General features: G+C 41.0%; 1 protein-coding gene and 1 non-coding gene across 6 annotated transcripts in view; one reads left to right on the forward strand and one right to left on the reverse strand.

Annotated features, from left to right (window-relative positions):
- Positions 1–10,124, forward strand: part of CCSER2 (coiled-coil serine rich protein 2) — a 1,462,971-nt gene extending 1,452,847 nt beyond the window's left edge. For 4 of the 5 annotated variants that reach the window (XM_044056871.1, XM_044056868.1, XM_044056870.1 and 1 more), the window contains one exon: positions 7,716–10,124. In XM_044056871.1, coding sequence (XP_043912806.1) covers positions 7,716–8,528 — 813 coding nt within the window. In that variant the 3' untranslated portion in view covers positions 8,529–10,124. The remainder of the gene's footprint in view (positions 1–7,715) is intronic. The other variant, XM_044056872.1, reaches the window with a different exon arrangement.
- TRNAK-CUU lies at positions 5,734–5,806 on the reverse strand. Its single transcript has one exon. It is a non-coding gene; the product is annotated as a tRNA-Lys (tRNA).
- Positions 10,125–18,656: the final 8,532 nt, after the last annotated feature.

An 18,656-nucleotide genomic window follows, 5' to 3' on the forward strand; every position in this document is an offset into this window, starting at 1 on the left:
AAAAGAGCTAAGGTTCTTGCGTTATTATACTAGTAGAGGGGAGACAGTTTCCATGCAGTTATTCAAAATATGTAAGGTATATACTTGATGTGCAGTCAGTAGAAGTAATTTGCTATTTACGTTATATACATACTTGAAATCAAGTGTGAGATAGCTTAATCAGTTACTGAGAGCTCGAGTCTGTTGTAGGAGAATAGAAATATGAGTTAGAGGGAGGTTAGGAGCAAGGGATATGAAGAACTCCTTGGGGAATTCCCTTGAATTTAGGTAGGGTGAAAGCATATTTCCATTTGGATGAATTTCCACCCGTCCCCAGTACTCCTACTCTTATACTTCCCTAACCCCACCCCTTATGAAGTCGGCCATTCCCACTAATTACAACCATCCTATCGCAACACATCCTTTCTAGACACCCAACCCCCACTCCCATCTCACCAAAATTTCAATCTCCTCTATCACCCCACCCATACTCTCTAACCCATCTACTACCCCAGCCACAATGTATCCACTTACTCCCACCTTATCTCCAAAACCTAAACCATATTGCTACCTAATACCCCAACTTATAATACTTTGTTTTCACCGCCTATGAATTCCACTATCTACCTAACTCTCAGTATCCTACATCAATCACAACCACTAGCATCCAAACACACAACCCGCCACCAATACTATCCCACCTCCTCACCAACTGCACTACTCCAAAACCTCTCTATCCCATACAACCTATATACTTAAACCCAAGGACTAAGAACTATTACCAACTCCTACTAAAGTTCACCAAACTCATAAGGAGTATATTACCTAACCTCATAGCCAATGGCAACATCCACCCTAACCCAGGCCCAAACTCGCCGGCTACTTCTAACCCCATAAATAGTACTACCAAACTAAGAAGCTCACATAATGCCCCCAAATCATTTCTAGTCTGCCACCTAAATATCAGAAGTATAAGTAAGAAAATCCACTGTCTGCACGCCCTCCTAGACATGCACTCCCCTGATCTATTCTGCCTTACAGAAACCTGGCTCAAACCCACTATCCCTGATAATGAAATATTACCCCCCAACTACAATATAATAAAACTTGACTGTAAAGGTAGAAAAGGAGGCGGAGTAGCCATCCTATATAAATCCACAATTAGCACCCACAAGACCTAACAACTACCAACTCCGAATCAATCATCTCAAAAGTACAACTTAACCAACACAAATCTATAAACATAGTATGCAGCTATATTCCCCAAGGCAACAACACAGACACCTTAGAAAGCACCCTCCAATGATTATCCACTACCCACCCCCAAGAAACAATCATTCTCGGGGACTTCAACATCGATTGGACAACTGGTTCAGCAAACTTCCCCACCACCCATATTAACTTACATGGTTTCTCCCAGACTGTTACTATCCCCACCAGAATCAAAGCCCAGCAAAAAGAAAAGCATCCTAGATTGGATCTTAATAAATAACAAACCACAGTTATACAAATCAGGCACCCTACCTGAAGACATGAGCGACCACCTCCTAACCTATATAATCAGGAAAAGGGATGACATGTTCCACCAAACCACCTTTAAAACCCTTGGGTATACAAAGAACTTTAACCTAACTAGTTTCTAGGCCGATCTTAGCTCATGCAAATGGGCCAATCTAAAAATACTTCCACTTGAAGCAGTCTTTGAATTCAGCACTAGATTCCTGGCCATCTTAGACAGGCATGCTCCCACACATACAATCAAAACCAACAGTAAAATTGTTCCATGGCTAACCAATACTACTAGACAAAAACTTACTGCTAGAAACTCAGCATGGACCTCCTGGAAAGTGACCAAATCCCCACAAGCCCGCATTACATTCAAACAAATGAGAAATTAAGCAAAAAGGTCTATTGTGTTAGACAAGCAAAACTACTGTTTCAATTTACAGCAAAAGCACCAAAATCAGCCTCAAAAATTCTGGTCATGTCTGAATAAACTACTCCACCCCCACCCCCTCGGCTACCCAACAGCTAACTCCTAAATGTGTTGCTAAGACCTTTAACACTTTCTTCACTGAAACAGTCCAGTCCCTAGCTAATAATCTATCTCCCACCTCTTCAACTGCAATCTCACCCACTCAGGAAAATACCCCCCCCCAAATTTGATCCTATCCCCACAGACTATATTAAATCCCTGCTTATAAAACTAAAACCTACCACCCTGGCAGCTGACCGACTTCCTTCAGAGTTTCTACAAAAGGCCGCTAATGTTATAGCTTACCTTATCTCCATCTTAATCAGTCGCACTATCCACGAATCCTACATCCCTTCTGTCTGGAAAATCTGTCATATTATTCCAGTTCATAAAGGGGGAAACTCCACCAAACTCTCTAATTACAGATCTATAGCCATACTATCTCCTTTAGCCAAAATAATGGAGAAATGCATACAGAAGCAACTCTTAACCCACTTTACTCAGAATACTCTCCTAGCCCCAACCCAGCATGGCTTCAGACCAGCCCATAGTACAACCACTGCCCTTCTCTCCTTTTCTCACACAATAAATCAAAACTGTAATCAGAATATGCTCTCCTCTGCCCTCTTTCTCGATCTATCTAAAGCATTCGATATGGTAAATCACCACCTAATCCTAGACTGTCTAAATTCAGTGTCATTAGATAACCCAGTACTCAGCTGGTTCTACTCTTACCTGCACTGCAGACAACAAGCTGTCCTGTGGGAAGACAATTTATCCCCCCTTCTATCTGTCACCCTTGGAGTACCCCAATGTTCTATCCTGGGTCCCCTCCTTTTCTCTATATTCATTAATGACCTACCCAAAGTTATCCCAGATGCAACTTGTATACAGTATGCAGATGACTCTACACTTATCTGGTCTGCCTCCACTCCCACAGAATTACAATTCCTATCCCAAATCACCTTCAACAAAGTAGAGAACTGGCTCAATAATCGTTATCTCCTACTGAACCCAAACAAAGCCAAACTACTACTTTTCTCCACCTCCCGTAAGCTAACATTACCAATAATTACAGTCTCTTCTAATAATGGCACAATAATCACTCCTGAACCTTGCACTAAACTACTAGGGATGTTGTTGTGTCTTTCGGCTTTTCCCAGTTAGGGGTCACCACAGCAGAACTCCAGTCCGCTAATGATTGGCAGTTGATTTTTACGTGCCGAGTTGCCAGCCCTGATGCACAACCTTCAACGAAGGTACGCCCATTCACGCATGTCTCCACGCAGAAGACGCTCTAGCTGAGAGTCAAACCAGTCAGCGTCTTACTGTGAGGCGACAACGCTACCGCAGCACCACCACCATGGATACTAAACTACTAGGGATAATCCTTGATAATAATCTGAAGTACGATGGCCATATAGACAAGACCATAAAAACAGTAAACAAAAAAAATAGGCTCCATGTATAGGATTAAGCAATTCTTAAACCCATCTGCCAGAACTGCCATAGCTCACACACATCTTCTGTCAACCCTTCTCTATGCCTCACCCAACCTCACAAATCTTAACAAAATCAAACCTTAACAAAATCACTAGCTGCTATAACAATATAGCTAGATTTGCCACAGGCTCAGTCTATAGAATCCACCACTGTCATAATCTTCACAAATTAGGCTGGCTTGAACTACCCAATCAGATATATTATTACCAAGTCATAGTTTTTCATAAAATCCTCTACCAACCTACCAGTACCCCCATTCTGACTAATATTATTACTCCCTACAGCAACCTAGCATCCTTCCGGTCATCCAGCAGAATGCTAGTACAAATGACCAAAGCCAACAACTCAGCTGGAGATTCCTTATTCTCCAACTCTGTTGGAAAACAATGGAACTCCCTTCCTGTGGAACTAACCACCACATGCTTCTTGCCCCAATTCAAAATATCCCTAAAGATTTACATGAACAGTGACTGGCTATGTCCATGTGTAAGCCCTGACTAACCCAAACAATAATCAGAAGAGGCAAGTTAAACATAGCCATGTCCAGGTCTAAACTCAGACTAACCTGATTGATACCAAGACAAAGGTAGCCCAAACATAGCTCACAAAGGTGATTACCCTTTTATATTCTCTCCCCACCCTCACAACATACACTTCTCTCAACCATTAGAACTCTTTTGTCCCATCATCACCAGGAAGATAACTTATTGTGCTGCCCTTACTAAATTACTTCCTTCTTACCTAACCACCTTTCTCTTAACTATCATCCTTACCTTCTACCTGGAAATCCTTGTCTTTATTATACACAACTCAGATATGTAATTGTTATCTCTGTATACCTAATCCATTTACCAACAATGATTGTTTTTATCTAAATGTAACCTTTACTATAATCTGTCATTGATTTTGTTAAATGTTTTTAGACGTCTCTGTAACCACAATTTTAGTGTTATTTAATTTCAATGTGGAGCTTTTCTCCCTGGGTCTCCGCTGAAAATGGATATGTATCCAGTTGGACTTTCCTGGTTAACAAATGTAAAATAAAAAATAAATAATTCATTTCCCCTGTTCCAGCCTTCCAAATCCACCCAAAACACCCCCAACTTCAACATTCTCGTCAAAGACAGTACCAACATCTCTCCATCAGAACACACAAAATTACTCGGGGTGGAAATTGACAACAAACTTAGATTTGACACCCACATATCTCTCACAATAAAAAAAAGTTCACAAGAAACATGGTGCATTATATCAAAGCCGAAGCTAGAATCTCCATAGCCAATTCCCAGCTAATCTCCACCCTGCTCTATGCATCCCCCATACTTACCAACCTTAGACAGGCAGACCTACACAAGCTGGATGCTTGTTACAACAAAATTGCTAAATTTGCCATGCAGCCATCGTTGTATCTCCCTTAAAGAAATAAACTGGCTAGAACTCCCACAATTCCTTCACTTTAATCAACTCACCCTCACTCATAAACTTAACCACCCCCACAACATCCCATACCTTCAAACCCTTCTCCAACCCTATCACTCCACTAGGGCCCTAAGATCAAGCAACAAAAATCAACTCATTGTTATCAAACCCAAAAACTCAGCAGGAGAAGCCCTATTTTCATGTACCATACCTAACTTTGGAACAATCTTTCCCCCTCCTTAACTATTCTACCTTCCAGCAGCCTTTTCAAGACAGCGCTCAAATCCCACTTAAATTTGCACTGGCTTTGTCCTTGCTCTAATCCAGACTAACACCCCCACCCCTACCAAGACTCTTAACCTAACTATACTACTGCAACTACTAACTGCAGTCAGAATAAGCTAGTTGACTTTGCGTACTTTAAAAATTGTCCGACAACTTTGTTACAACTTTTATTATAAACAACAAATTATCTTAACTTGCAACATTTACTGTATATACTATTGATAATCAATATCTAGTTACTGTATTAATGCCAACAACCTGTAATGTTGTTTGCTATTGCATCACCTTTGTATCTCTATCATGTACATGTGGTGGAGCTTTTCTCCCCGGGCATTCGCTGAAAAAGGACCTGCGTCCAGTCGGAATTTCCCGGTAAACAAAGTAAACAAATAAAAATAGTAAAATAATTATTTTATTTTACATTTGTTTACCGGGGAGGTCCGAATGGACAAAGCTGTCCATTTTCAGAGGAGGCCCGGGGTGAAAAGCTCCAGAACAATTGCTTACATACTACACATAAGATATTTATATGAGGCTTGTGGCTTAGACATACAGTTGAATAAAGAAGCACATGCCGAAACAGGGACTTGAATTCTGGGCCCTCAGATTAAGAGTCTGATGCTCTACCAACTGAGCTACCCGGACTGTCTTCCTCAGTAAAAGCTCATTCCACTAGAGCTGTAACTTCTTCTGGGGCCTTCTTCAAAGGTTTGGACACTGCCTCTATTTTGGAGGGAGCTACATGGTCATCTGTGCACACTTTCACCAAGCATTACAAGCTGGATACTATCTCCAGATTCAGAACAGGCTTTGCTAGGGCAATCCTGCATGGCTTCATGTAGACTTCCTGTGCTCCAACCTCCCTTTCCCTTTCATGAGCTTTGGTAATCTACCTCATGTTATAAATACTGCAACATGAGAATAGAAGGACATAGAGTAGTTGTGTAAAATCTTACCATAACCATTGATGTCCTTCTCTTCCACGTTGCAGTATTCTATCCCACCCTCCTTCCCCCTTGATTCATGCTTTTCTTTGGATAATATTTTGCTCCTACCTCCTATCCTTGAGCTGGTGTTCTGACTGGGGCATTCATTTCTGAGGATGGTACATGCAGTCATCACCTTTACGGCCTATGTCAGCTGCTGACCTGTGTGCAATATATTATGTACCTTGCAGTAGTTTAAATCTTTTGTATACTGGCCAGATGTTCGAGTCACCTAGGCAGGGAATCCCACATGCTATAAATATTGCAACATGGAAGGGAAGGACATCTATGGTTATGGTAAGATTTTACACAACTCTTCTTTATTCATTATGCACCCATTCATACTTCTGTTTACATACCATTCCCCATGCCCTGCAACAAACTCTCGTATCTTATATTACTCTGACTCTTCATTCTCCATATAAATAATTTCACCAGCATAACATTGTCCAAGGCATTATTATCCAAAACCATAATTTGTACTTTATTTCTTTGCCATTATTGAAATTTTGTATTCTCCTAGTTTATCCACATATCCTCTTCCATGCTAGTTAGCTCCCCTTCCCAAAATGTAAGACTAAGGGAATTTCCCTGGTGTCCTGGCTGAGTTTCACTCATCTCTATAAATACCTACACAAGTCTTGTTGGAAATGGACGTATTCCTGTGAGATTAACCCAGTCACTAAAAGTAAATAAATATCTTAAAATGGGTAGCTCTTCTCAGTTGTCTGCTGTCTGTAATTTACCTATCAAGAGAGCAAAGCTTTCAAGTGGGCCTCTTCAGCAGACATATCTTTCTGCCTCATGAATGATAACTAGGTCCTCCATTTTTTTTTCAAATAGTAATACAATTGTGTGGTTAGTCTAAGTACATCTGTTTATCAGCCATGTAAAAAAAAAGGCATTCCAGCTTTCAGCCTATATCATCTCCATCCACTGTAGAAATAAGATGCTTTCTCATTTTCTTAAAGTTAAGATCTTGTTTACCTTTCCTTTCATACCTGTGATATAAAAGGCATTGATAAAAGCAAGAGGAGACAAACTGAACCTGATTCTCATAGGTTCAACTTGGTAAAGACAAACATGGTTTTCTCTGTAAATTGCTAAAATGCCTGTTTAGCATTTACACTAAAGTTGTCTGTAAATCATTAATGTGCTATAGTGATGTCATCAGCAAGCTACAAGTATAATGAGGGATGCCCAGATCTGTGCAGTATTTTACTGTATCAGCAAGGAAGCATGTAAGTGTATATTGTTTACTTACAGAAAAGGTGCTGGATGATGAAATAGACTTCCTTAGGAGATTGGAGGATCAGAACTTATGATTAATGTAATGTCAGAGGGAAAAAAAACTGTATGATGGTGTTAGCAAACTTCAGTCTGCAGCCTCTCAAGTTGGTAAGAAAATCTGCAGACTGGGTGGTCCCTGACCCCCTGGTAGATCAAGTTGGCCTTATATGCTTAAATAATTTGAGTCTGTATTAAGAATGAACATGATGAAATATAACAGTTTTTAGGTTTTCATTTTAAATGTAATATTATTTTTCATTTTGTTTTAATGTTAACAGCCTCCAATACTACAGCCTTCCAGTCACATTCTCAGCACCAGAGACGGCATCCAGGAAAAATTAGCAAAAACAATCTACACAGAGGCCCCCAGTAAGAGTATATTACATGTGTTAAATGACAGAACCATCCAAAGCAGCCCACATGCTTTATGTGTCCCCACACCTGTATTAACCCCAGTTATTGCTGGTAGTCACAGACTTCTGTCAAGAGTTCAGGTAAAGCCGAAAGACTTTGCTCCTTCATCTACTGCAAGCATCTCATTCAATAAAAAAGATGCACCAAATTCACCAAAACAACATGATCTAGGCATTAGTTCTGTTTGTGATCCTCAAAAACCTATAACTGAAGACAAAAAAACAGAAAGCTCAACAAAACTGCATTTAAAAAGGCAAGTTTTACATTCAGGAAAACTACAGTTGGTAAAACCTAAAACATCCACAACAAGGGCCATTTCAGCAGAGGTACAGAAAGGACCATCTTCTCAAAATGGAAAGCAATCACATGTGGCTGCAAAGGAAGTGTGCCAGCAATCAAACCAAGGCAAGAGAACTGCTAGCCGTAAGATACCAGTGCTGTCAACTTCAAAGACTAAACACATAGCCATGCCTAAAACATCCATGCAGTTTCCACTGGATGTACAGCTGAGTACAAGTGGAAACTCCCAAACACAAGTTTCAGCACCTTGTAGCATTCAGCAGATTTCATTACGGAAAGAAAATACCAAAAATCAGGAGCAGGACCTTAACTTTCTCCATCAAAAAGGTGGTGGTGTTCTGCGACACTCTTATCTCCCTAAACCAAAAGCTAGTTAATAATGGATGCTACTTCAGGTGGTTTATATTTTACATGTGCCTCACACACTATACATATTTTTTTTACAAGTATCTTCTTTCCTTGTCACTACACTGTTATGATGCTGATACATGCTTTTGTGTCAGCTCACCTGCACATCATTTGTAGTGAGGAATGAAGCTTCTAAGGGACATTCTATCCCTGCTACACTGTGAAGGTGATTCTGTCCCTGATCTACCCACATAGCTCTGGAGTTTGTCAAGAGTTTACGTGTAAGAAAAAAAATCATACTTGGCTGTTCCTTAATTGACAACACATTAAAGAATCTGAATTTGTGGGCCATATCCACATGACTGACATCAAAGCAACTGGAGTGCCTTCTGACCCCTCATCCTTTAAAAAGCAACTTCCTCCAAATGTAGTTCATTAGACTTGGCCTGCAGTAACTGCTGTTCAGGTTCATAACCAGACCTGGCTTGCTGTAACCGATGGTCATGCATGTAGCTTAATGCACTTCTTACAATTCTTATGCCTTAGTCATGCACATGTATAGTAAATCTTTGAGTACTGTTTTAACTTGTATGCTGTTTAAAACCACTGGCTGCTAAATAACTACATTCATAACTTGAAGATTGTATTGAAATTTGTTTTACTGATTGGAGTGCTTCCTACAGCTCAAGGACCTGTGCAAATCTAATCACTGTATTTATTAGAAAGAAAGATTCTTATGTCCATTTAGATGTACACTGAAACACAAAATTCTGATTAGGGTTTAGTAAAACAGTATGTTGTAAGTGTTCTTGTTTGATTGTACTTTGGTTTTGCTTTCACCATTTTAGCACTGCCCTTCCTTGTTTATCCTGATTAACTTGCTGATGTTCTCACTAAGACATGCACTTTTTCTGTATAATTTTACTGGTCAGTACATGGTAAAGCATGCTCACTTGTCATCTTCTAGTACTGATTACACAAGATTCTTAGAAATGCTTTGCACCTGGTTAAACTATTTTTGTTGCCATTTATAACCACATGAGATGCCCTACTGACATTTAAGCCCTCCTTAATTTGCACTGTACTGGTTTAACTGACAAAGGAGAACTGTTGTAGCACATGCCAGTTGTGTGATGTTTGCACTGCTATGGAGTCAATCTGGAAAGAAGTTTCTCAACATAGTGGAAAACTGCATCTGTATATAGTACATGCAAACACACAAGCATGAGTACACAGATGCACACAAACACACGCACACACACACACACACACACACACACACACACACACTCCTACCTTTTATTTTATTTTAGTTTAGTAAAAATCTAAATTTTTATATCGAACTGACCTTGAAGGAGGGAGGGAGATGCACCTATTCCTTGAGTTACTTTGCGTTTTGGAGTTAGCTGTTTATTTAAAGTAACTTTTGTTTTTAACTTGATTTACGTAATGCAGATTTACAAAGAATAGAGTGGATAATGCTTAATAGAATGCCTGTTATTCCTTGCTGGTGGTGGAGTCGGGCAAACATATAAACTTAAACATGACTGACTTGACTGACCTGCTCTTGTCAGATGTATACAGGTAGCTGATGCCTACTTCAATAAAGCGTCTATGCACACTAACTTCTGATTTTTTACTAAAATCATATTGCATAAAAACTCTGTTAAACAGATGTGTACTATAGGGATTATTCCGGAATCAGGTTTTCATAATTCAGTCCTGACTCATTTTTGTTGCATTTTTTAAGTTCTGAGATGATATTAAGTATGGCATTGAAAAGATATTAGTCATGTATCTGCAAGGTACTGTTTCATGTTTATCCTGAAGTAATCTTCAGCCTTTTCATTTCACTGTTACTTGTAGCTGAACTTGTATTAATTACACGTCACATCATTAGAAATTTGTTCAGGTTTATATGACAGACTTTTAACATAGGCATTTTACTTTGCCAGATTTATATAGTTTATTGTATTATTTAATTCTGTTTATTTTTATATTTTAGTCTATTTTCAAATCATGTTTCAAATGGATGTGCACTAAATGGCCATTTATCTGCTGGTGAGTATACAGAGTTGGTATCTGAATGCAGTTCTAGGAAAAGGGTCATGTCTGCTATGCCTCTTGCTTGGAATGCCAAGTCAAGCAAAGCCATTCCTGTGCCTTGTGGGGTGCACAGTTCTTCTGTGGTCGAAACAGTGTGTTCACTTTGTTTGCCATAGAAGAGTACCATCCTACCTCACAAGTCTCTTCAGTATTTAACAAAAATGAGGCATATTTTAGTTGACTTGTGAAGTTTTGTTTTGCCACTCTACTTCTAGAAGCTTAGTTTAAATAATGCCCTCAGTGGCAGAGAGCCGGCAAGAAAGGGATGGCGTGAGGCACCCTGCTGCTTGCTGTGCCATTCTGTGATATGGGTGTGGGTACAAACAGTAACTCTTACCAAGGAGAAGGATGTGCTCTTTTGAAGACAACTCTGATGACATTAGACTGCATGTGCAGAGAAATGTTCACATTTCTTTGGAAACTGCAGTGTCTGATTCTTTTTTTCTTATCATATACAATATTTTGTAAATGAATGCACACCATGAACAGACTGTATATTTATTTGCCTGTTTGGCTACCAAAAATGGAACTGTTTTACAACCTTCTTTACCAGAATTGCATTACTAGTAAATAGGAGAGAAGTGAAGAAGGAAGGATTGGAAGGCTGAAAAAAGACACAGGAGAGAGAGGATGGTCTCCAGACGTGGCTTGTTTAAGCATTATTAGATAAAAACCAAGTACTGATGAATGCCAGAAAGGTGAGGTGAGACCGGTTGTTGTTAGTCCAAGTTAATGCACTCAGTGTAGTTTTTTGTAAGTTATGGAAATTGATCGAGTGGTCTAAAAAATAATCTGAGTAACACTTTATGTTAATAAAACAGCATTTCTCAGTACACAAAGCAATTTTTTTTGTTTTGTTTTATTTTTGTTTGTTTATTTGCACCTTTGAAACTGTTTGTGCATTTTGCTAGTATGATGTGGGGGAAAAAAGCTATTCAATTAACATGAGAAGCATGCAAAGTCATTTGTTTTTAGGGACTTTACATTGACTGCTCTGAGAACTTTAAATTTGTTCTCAAAAACAGTGGGTATTTATCATTATTTATCTATTTATTGTTGAAATTAAACTTTTTTAACCTGTGTTAGGTGTGTGTGTGTTTGTGTGGTATGTTTTTCAAAGTTTTAAATTTGCAGCTCATTTCTTTCTTAGATCAGCGTGGTACATTCTGTGCTTTTCATTGGATTTGCACTAAAACTGTTTAATGCGCTTATTCATGCTTATAGTTAATTGTAAATAGCCATATTAGGTGTTGGAATTGCACCTGTTAAGGCAGTTATGCTGAAGTTGTCAGTATTATTGAAATTGAATTTATGAGACGTGTTTAATACTAAGAGGTTTAAGTGAAAATTGATTTGGCGTAGTAAGAAAATTGTTTAAATTTTTTCTTGCTTACAGTATGTTTTTGTAAAAAAATATATGTATATGCATATAACCTGAGGATCCTTCAACACTATTTAACTTTACTCCCAAATGATAGTTTCTGAAAATGTGTTTAAGATCTGAAGGCATACAAATTATCTCTTCAGGGACAAACTGGACATAGAACTAAACAAAGCGTATAGATGGCATGACAATATCGTCACCAATAATAAATGTAATGTGGACACAAATATTGGAACAACAGAAATTATGAATAGTATGATTTGGGATAATAATCCTTTAAAAATCTTTATTAACACTATTTTTATTTCTGTAAGTATAAATCAAGAAATAAAGGTATAGATGGCATTCGAGAATAAAAGTGGAAATAACTAATATTTAATTGCAGACTGAAATCAAAGATGATGAAATACATACCAGAAGATGAGATGTTTGAGTAGATATCACCCTAGAAAAGTAGCTTGGAACACCAAATTAATTGAAGAGTCAGAAGTATCTCGACATGTTCTAAGTCATCCTCTGAAAAATGGGAACACAATTCTTGGAATTACAGTTTTTCTTGCAAAGATAGATGAGAAGAAATTCCCACAATGAAATTCATAATGATCTGGAAGTACAGTGGAGTGAAGTGCACACTCTTTTATGATGAATATTGAAATAAGACGAGGCATTCTGTCAGAAGATTTGGTAGAACAGCTGAGAGTGAGTAACAGAGTGCATATATTAATGAAACATATTGATAGATCAGAAAACATTTGATTTAAAAAGAGATATGTTTAGAGTAGAGGAGAAAACTGACACTGGAGGACAAAAAATTATGACACAAATATGAGTTTATTTGGGGAATTTAATGCTAGTGATATGATTCAGAGGAATATTAGGAAGACACTAGCAGTCTTAGGAACATGGGGAAAGAAGAATACAAGCAAATTCAGGTGAGACTACATCTGAACCAAATGGAAGAAAGCAAGAACTGAGTAAGAAAAAGGTCAAGAAATCCAAGAAAGTCAAGAACAGATCTGTAGTAGACAGAGAGAGATCTATATAATGGAAATGTGACAAATTATTGGAGGTAAAAAGAAATGTGATGAGAGAAATGAGTTAGAGTGGGGGAAGTGGAATTATAAAATGGAACAGTCTGGGGTGTCAGCTATAGATATGTTAGGACATCAGATAGAAAATGCATGTAATGGTGGAGATGTAGAAATCAGATGCAGAACTCAAAGGTTGGGATGGAGGAATGGTAAAGATGATTTCCAGATCTTCTCGAGTAGATGTAATCCATGAGCAAAATGCACAAATTAGCCAAGATATGTTTCACAAATTTGAGTGCTGATGTCTTTCAAAGATTTGAGACTGGGGCAATGTCATGATAGACTATGGAATGGAGCAAGCTACTCCATCCCTAAGTAGATCTTCTTATACATCCCAAATCTCAGCAAACACCTGTTCTACTGGCCATTGACTTCCTCCCACCCTATCATCTCTACAAAAAATTCACTTTGCTCCTTACATACATCATGTCATACACCACAAAAAACAGACAATATTCTCAACTTGTCAGTTCTACTGATAGGCAGTTCCTAGCTGACCATGGCATGTTACAGTTAATTACTGAACCCGCTAGACGTAATCTACAAATCATACAAACACTTCTCACTAGATGTCATTACCTATTTTCCACCAGTCATCTTACACATTTCTACCCGCTCCTAATTATATTGACCACTGCCCCATTACTTTCATCATTAACTACCACGCAATGAAACTTCGACCAGTTAAAAAAACTTTTAGATCTGATTCTAGCAGTAACATTGCAAATCTAAAACAAACAAAACATTTCACTTGATCTGATGTTCTGTGAGATGATGACCCCCCCACTCAGCAGCCTCTTCCTTTCCCAAAGCCTAGAGCATGTTCAGTACAAATTCTTTCCCTAATCCAAAGATTACAGAGTATGTGATAAAAAATGCTTGACCAAGGAACTCTCACAGTTTATCAAACTCGAGATGAAGCCTGGCAGAAATGCAAAATGAGCACTACCACGGAATATCCCTCTTCCTGTATCACTCTCAGAAACCCAGTGAAACAAGCCATTAGTAGACATAAAATCAACCTCCAGAAAGTGAAACAACTTCACCTTCAAATCCAAAGCAGTTTTGGAAGGACGCTAACCTTCTCACTTACTGAATTTCTATAAAGGACTTTAACTCTTCTAATAACTTCACTTACAGTAAAAGTAACACTCCATGCTCATATTTCCATTAAGAGTTCAGCTTCCTCCCCAATATCCCCTTCTCCATTACCACAACCTCTGAACTTCATTCTCTCCTCCTGGCATCCATATCTTCTCTTTCAAATGCAGTAAACCTAAGGAAATCTCACATCTTTTAGAAAACACCCCACCTGACACTTCTCCTGGGTCAATATGAATGCATGTTTTATCAGTCTCGTCAAAGATCAGCTCATTCTTCTTGACATACATCATGAATCTGTATCTAGCCAAAATGTTACACCAGCCATCTGGGAAACAGCTCTTATTAAACCAGTATCAAAACAACCCAGTCTTACAAGCGTCTCTGATTTGTAATGCATTTCTATAAACTCAGTTCTAATTAACTCCTTTTAAAAACTTCTGTATAGTCAACATTATCTCCAAAAATAACAGATTCCATCTCAAAAGCAATATAGCTTATGGCCTGGAGAGAGTACCTCGACTGCTCTGTGGACCCTGACTGATATCATTCGTCTAAGCATAACCTTATCGGTAGCTTATTTGTTGATTGTATCAAACTATTTGACCATCCTAATCATGCTCTTTAACAGACTTCGAGATTGATATCAGTGCTGCATGCTTACCCTGGTTTCTAACTGGCACATTGCGGTCAAAATAGGCTCGTCTACTTCTGATACAGCCTCCTGTCAAAAAAGAAGTTGCACAGGGCTGCACCCTAGCCCCTTTCCTCCTCTGTCTGTATTAACACACTCCCTTAGGACTTCCACCAAACATCTTTCATTCTGTATGCAGATGGCATTGTCATCTGTAGAGCTAAACAATCTCACAGTGAAGTTAAATTTCTGCTACAGCCAGACCTTCACCTACTCCACCAGATGCTAATTAACAACTGTCTAACTACTACTAAATCTTTCAGAAAGTGAAACCTTGCTGTTTGTCACTTCCCAAAAATGTTGCATTGCTCAAGAATCAATTGTTTCCACTCTACAAAACTCTGCCATTGAAGCCATAACATATTCAAGTATGTTGGCATGTGGCTTGATCGGTCTCTTAACTTTATCTACATAGATAAAACTAGATCAAAAATCAACTCCTTCCTTTTTGGGGGCTAAAACAATATCTCATTTACTCTCCTCGCCAACCAGAACTGCCACTGGAGAAGGTGTCCTCCTCTCTTAAGTTCTCAGAAAGTGAAACCTTGCTGTTTGTCACTTCCCAAAAATGTTGCATTGCTCAAGAATCAATTGTTTCCACTCTACAAAACTCTGCCATTGAAGCCATAACATATTCAAGTATGTTGGCATCTGGCTTGATCGGTCTCTTAACTTTATCTACATAGATAAAACTAGATCAAAAATCAACTCCTTCCTTTTTGGGGGCTAAAACAATATCTCATTTACTCTCCTCGCCAACCAGAACTGCCACTGAAGAAGGTGTCCTCCTCTCTTAAGTTGACACATCCAAGAAAAGCTCAGCATCTCTACAAACCATCTCTAACTGCATCTCTAAGCGCACCTTCTTTATCCCTAACCCCTCCCCAAGATCACCACTGCCTTATCCTTAGTAAAGCAAAACAGTTGATGTTATGTGATCCTATCTCGCCTACATTCTGACTGATGGGCTCGGAGCCGATCCCTCTGCTCCGACTCGGCACGCTTATGCCAAAGAGCGAAGTCTCTTATTGGCTGAGCTTACTATATCCCAGGATGCACCACTACCAGTCCCCCAGATCTCGTTTGCCGCTAACTAGCAAAGACGTGGTCTCAAGCTGGCTGAGCTAAGTAGTGTCTTTTCACTAACTTTTTCTGTCAGAAATTTGCTAATTCTTTAACAAAAAGCTGTTTTAACAGCTACTCTGTGCTGTGTGTGTGTTTTGAAAACTTTTTGTAAAAAAATTTGTGTGTGATTGGTGTTTGTTCCGGTATAGGCTCCCTTCATCCATAGGGCCTTTCCTGTTGGTTAATCCCTTTGAACCTTAGGGGTTCTTGGATTCCTGTATACTTTATTCACTGTTGTATGTCTTCAGTTGGCCTTTATTTTAATTGGCTATCATTGTAAACGGCAAGTTAATCTTGTAGGGTCAGTCTTTCCCAACAAAGTTTTGTCTGTGAGAGAGTACTCAGTTTTTCTTATAATGTCTCAGGCTCCTAGGCCTTCGGGCTTCAAAAAGTGCACTAAATGTAGTTTTAAAATGTCTATCACGGATGACCACTCTCTCTGTGTATATTGTTTGGGCGCCAAACATTTGCAGGAGTCCTGCAGCGTGTGTCACGCTTTTTCCTCGAGGGTCCTCCAAGAGAGGAAAAATAAGCTTATATTGAAAGGCCTTATAAAACCCTCTTTTGAAGAAGCTTTAGCATCCTCTCCTTCTCCTGCTAAAAAGGGCGTCGGCTCCGACCAGTCCGTCGGACCCGACCGCCAAAAGAATAGGCAGGCTTCTCCTTCGGCTCCAAGGACTTCGGAGCCGAGGGCGGAACGGTCTGCCTCGATGCCTCCAGTCTCGACTCCTCTGGCTTCGGAGCCGATGGCTGGGGCATCGAGAGGCGGGTCACCTTCATCGGCTCCACTGGACTCGGAGCCGATGAAGGTTGTCCGCTCAGACACTTCCTCCTCGGCGCCTAAGTCCTCCTCGGCACCGATGGAAACTAGTTTGGGTATTCCTTCGGCGCCGATAGTCATCGAGTCGCCTCGGAGCCGGTCCCCTAGCCCCTTGGAGCCGTTGGAGAGGCCAACTCGAACCTGTTCAGTATCCTCTAGGTCATCGAGGATGTCAGATTCGGACATAGACAGGGTGCTCCAAAGACTGTTCCAGTCCCCAGTCTTTCAAAAATTTGTTTCGGCTCCGACCCAATTGGCTTCGGAGCCGATAGCCCATGCCATTGCCATTCCTCCTCCGACCACTTCGGCTCCGTCGGAGCAGGTGCTGTTGGAGCCGGTGGAGATCCAAGGGTCGGCTCCGACCTTTACTCCAACCCCGGCCTTCGGGTCCGAGTTTGGCACGCGGACTTCTTCGGCCGGACCCGGGGGTGACGTTTCGGGACCCATGCTGTCGGTTCCGAGCCTCCCTCTCGGTGCTTCGGCTGCGGGACTTCCGTCTGCTATCATGGCTCTGGGGACTGGACACTCCCAGGATTCTGGGGGTCCGGCTTTCAGAGCTATGAGGAGTGCCTTGGCCAAGTCTTCTTCGGCCATCTCTCCAGCTTTACCGGCACCTTCCCTGGGCGTGGAGACTGGGTCTTTGGCAGTTCCCCTGTCCCTAGGCAGCGGAGCCCCGGGGCCTGAGGTTACCCCCACTGGGGGTTCCCCTCCTCCTGAGGGTTCTTCGGAGTTGTCTTCAGAGGAGCCCCCAAAGAAGAGATCGTGCAAGAGGAAGCACATGGACTCCCCCGAGTCTCTTACATCGGACACTGATCTTGATGATGCGGAGGGGTCCCCGAAGTCGTCCTCGGATGATGTCTCATTCGCAGACATTTTAGAGATCCTCAAGCAACGAGGCGGCTGGATATCCAAACCCCCCTCTGCTGATGAGTCAGTGCTTCTCAAGGCCTTTGGGGCTCAGCCCTCCGCCTCCTGGGTGTCTCCGCCCTTCGACGAGCTCCTGGATTTGGTTTGTCGGAGGGCGTGGGAACATCCAGATACTGTGGAACCAGTGCCTTCTCGCCCTAACAAATTTTTGTCTGCCCCACCCGAGAAGGAGTTCTTGACAAAAGGCGTGGCTGTAGATGCCATGGTGGTGGCATCTGCTACACAACAGGACGTGGCAGAGACTTCAACGTTCGTCCATCCTCCTAATAAGGAGTCTAGGAGCATGGACCGGTACGGGAAGCGCACCCTGACTTCAGCGGCCTTTACACTAAGGTCCCTGAATTATTTGGCACATTTTACCAGGCTACAGAGGGATCTGGTCAAGGAGCTGTCAGATTCCCTCTCTGGTAACCTACCTGAGCAGCTAGCCCAGTCGGTTAGTTCTCAGTTGGCTATCCTTACCTCGATTTCTAACTCGTCCATGAGGCTCATTTCATATGCGGCCGAAGGGGCGGGCAGAGCGGCAGGCACAGGCGTGGCTCTACGGAGACAAGCCTGGCTCCGTTTGTGTCATTTTGCGGAGGCCTTCAAGTCTTCCTTCGCCGACGCTCCCTTTGATGGGTCCTCTTTGTTTGGACCTAAGGTTAAAGACACTCTTACCCGCTGTGAGCAAGAGGGAAAAACTTTATCTGCCGTAGGTGCACGTTATTCCACTCCCTTTCGGCCTTATCCCAAGGCTAAAGGAGGAGGGAAGATGTGGTTCCGCAAATCACGTAAGTTTTTTCCTCAACAGCAGGAAGATTCCCCTTCCAGAGGCAGAGGACGGGGAAATTTTTCTGGGAGACGCCGTCCCAGAGGCGGCAGAGGGCCCGCAATTCTGGAGACCCATGAGTCCTTTCGTGGCTCTTC

Source organism: Protopterus annectens, chromosome 14.part0, assembly GCF_019279795.1.
Source record: "Protopterus annectens isolate FY-2018-M chromosome 14.part0, PAN1.0, whole genome shotgun sequence".
NCBI lineage: Eukaryota > Metazoa > Chordata > Ceratodontiformes > Protopteridae > Protopterus > Protopterus annectens.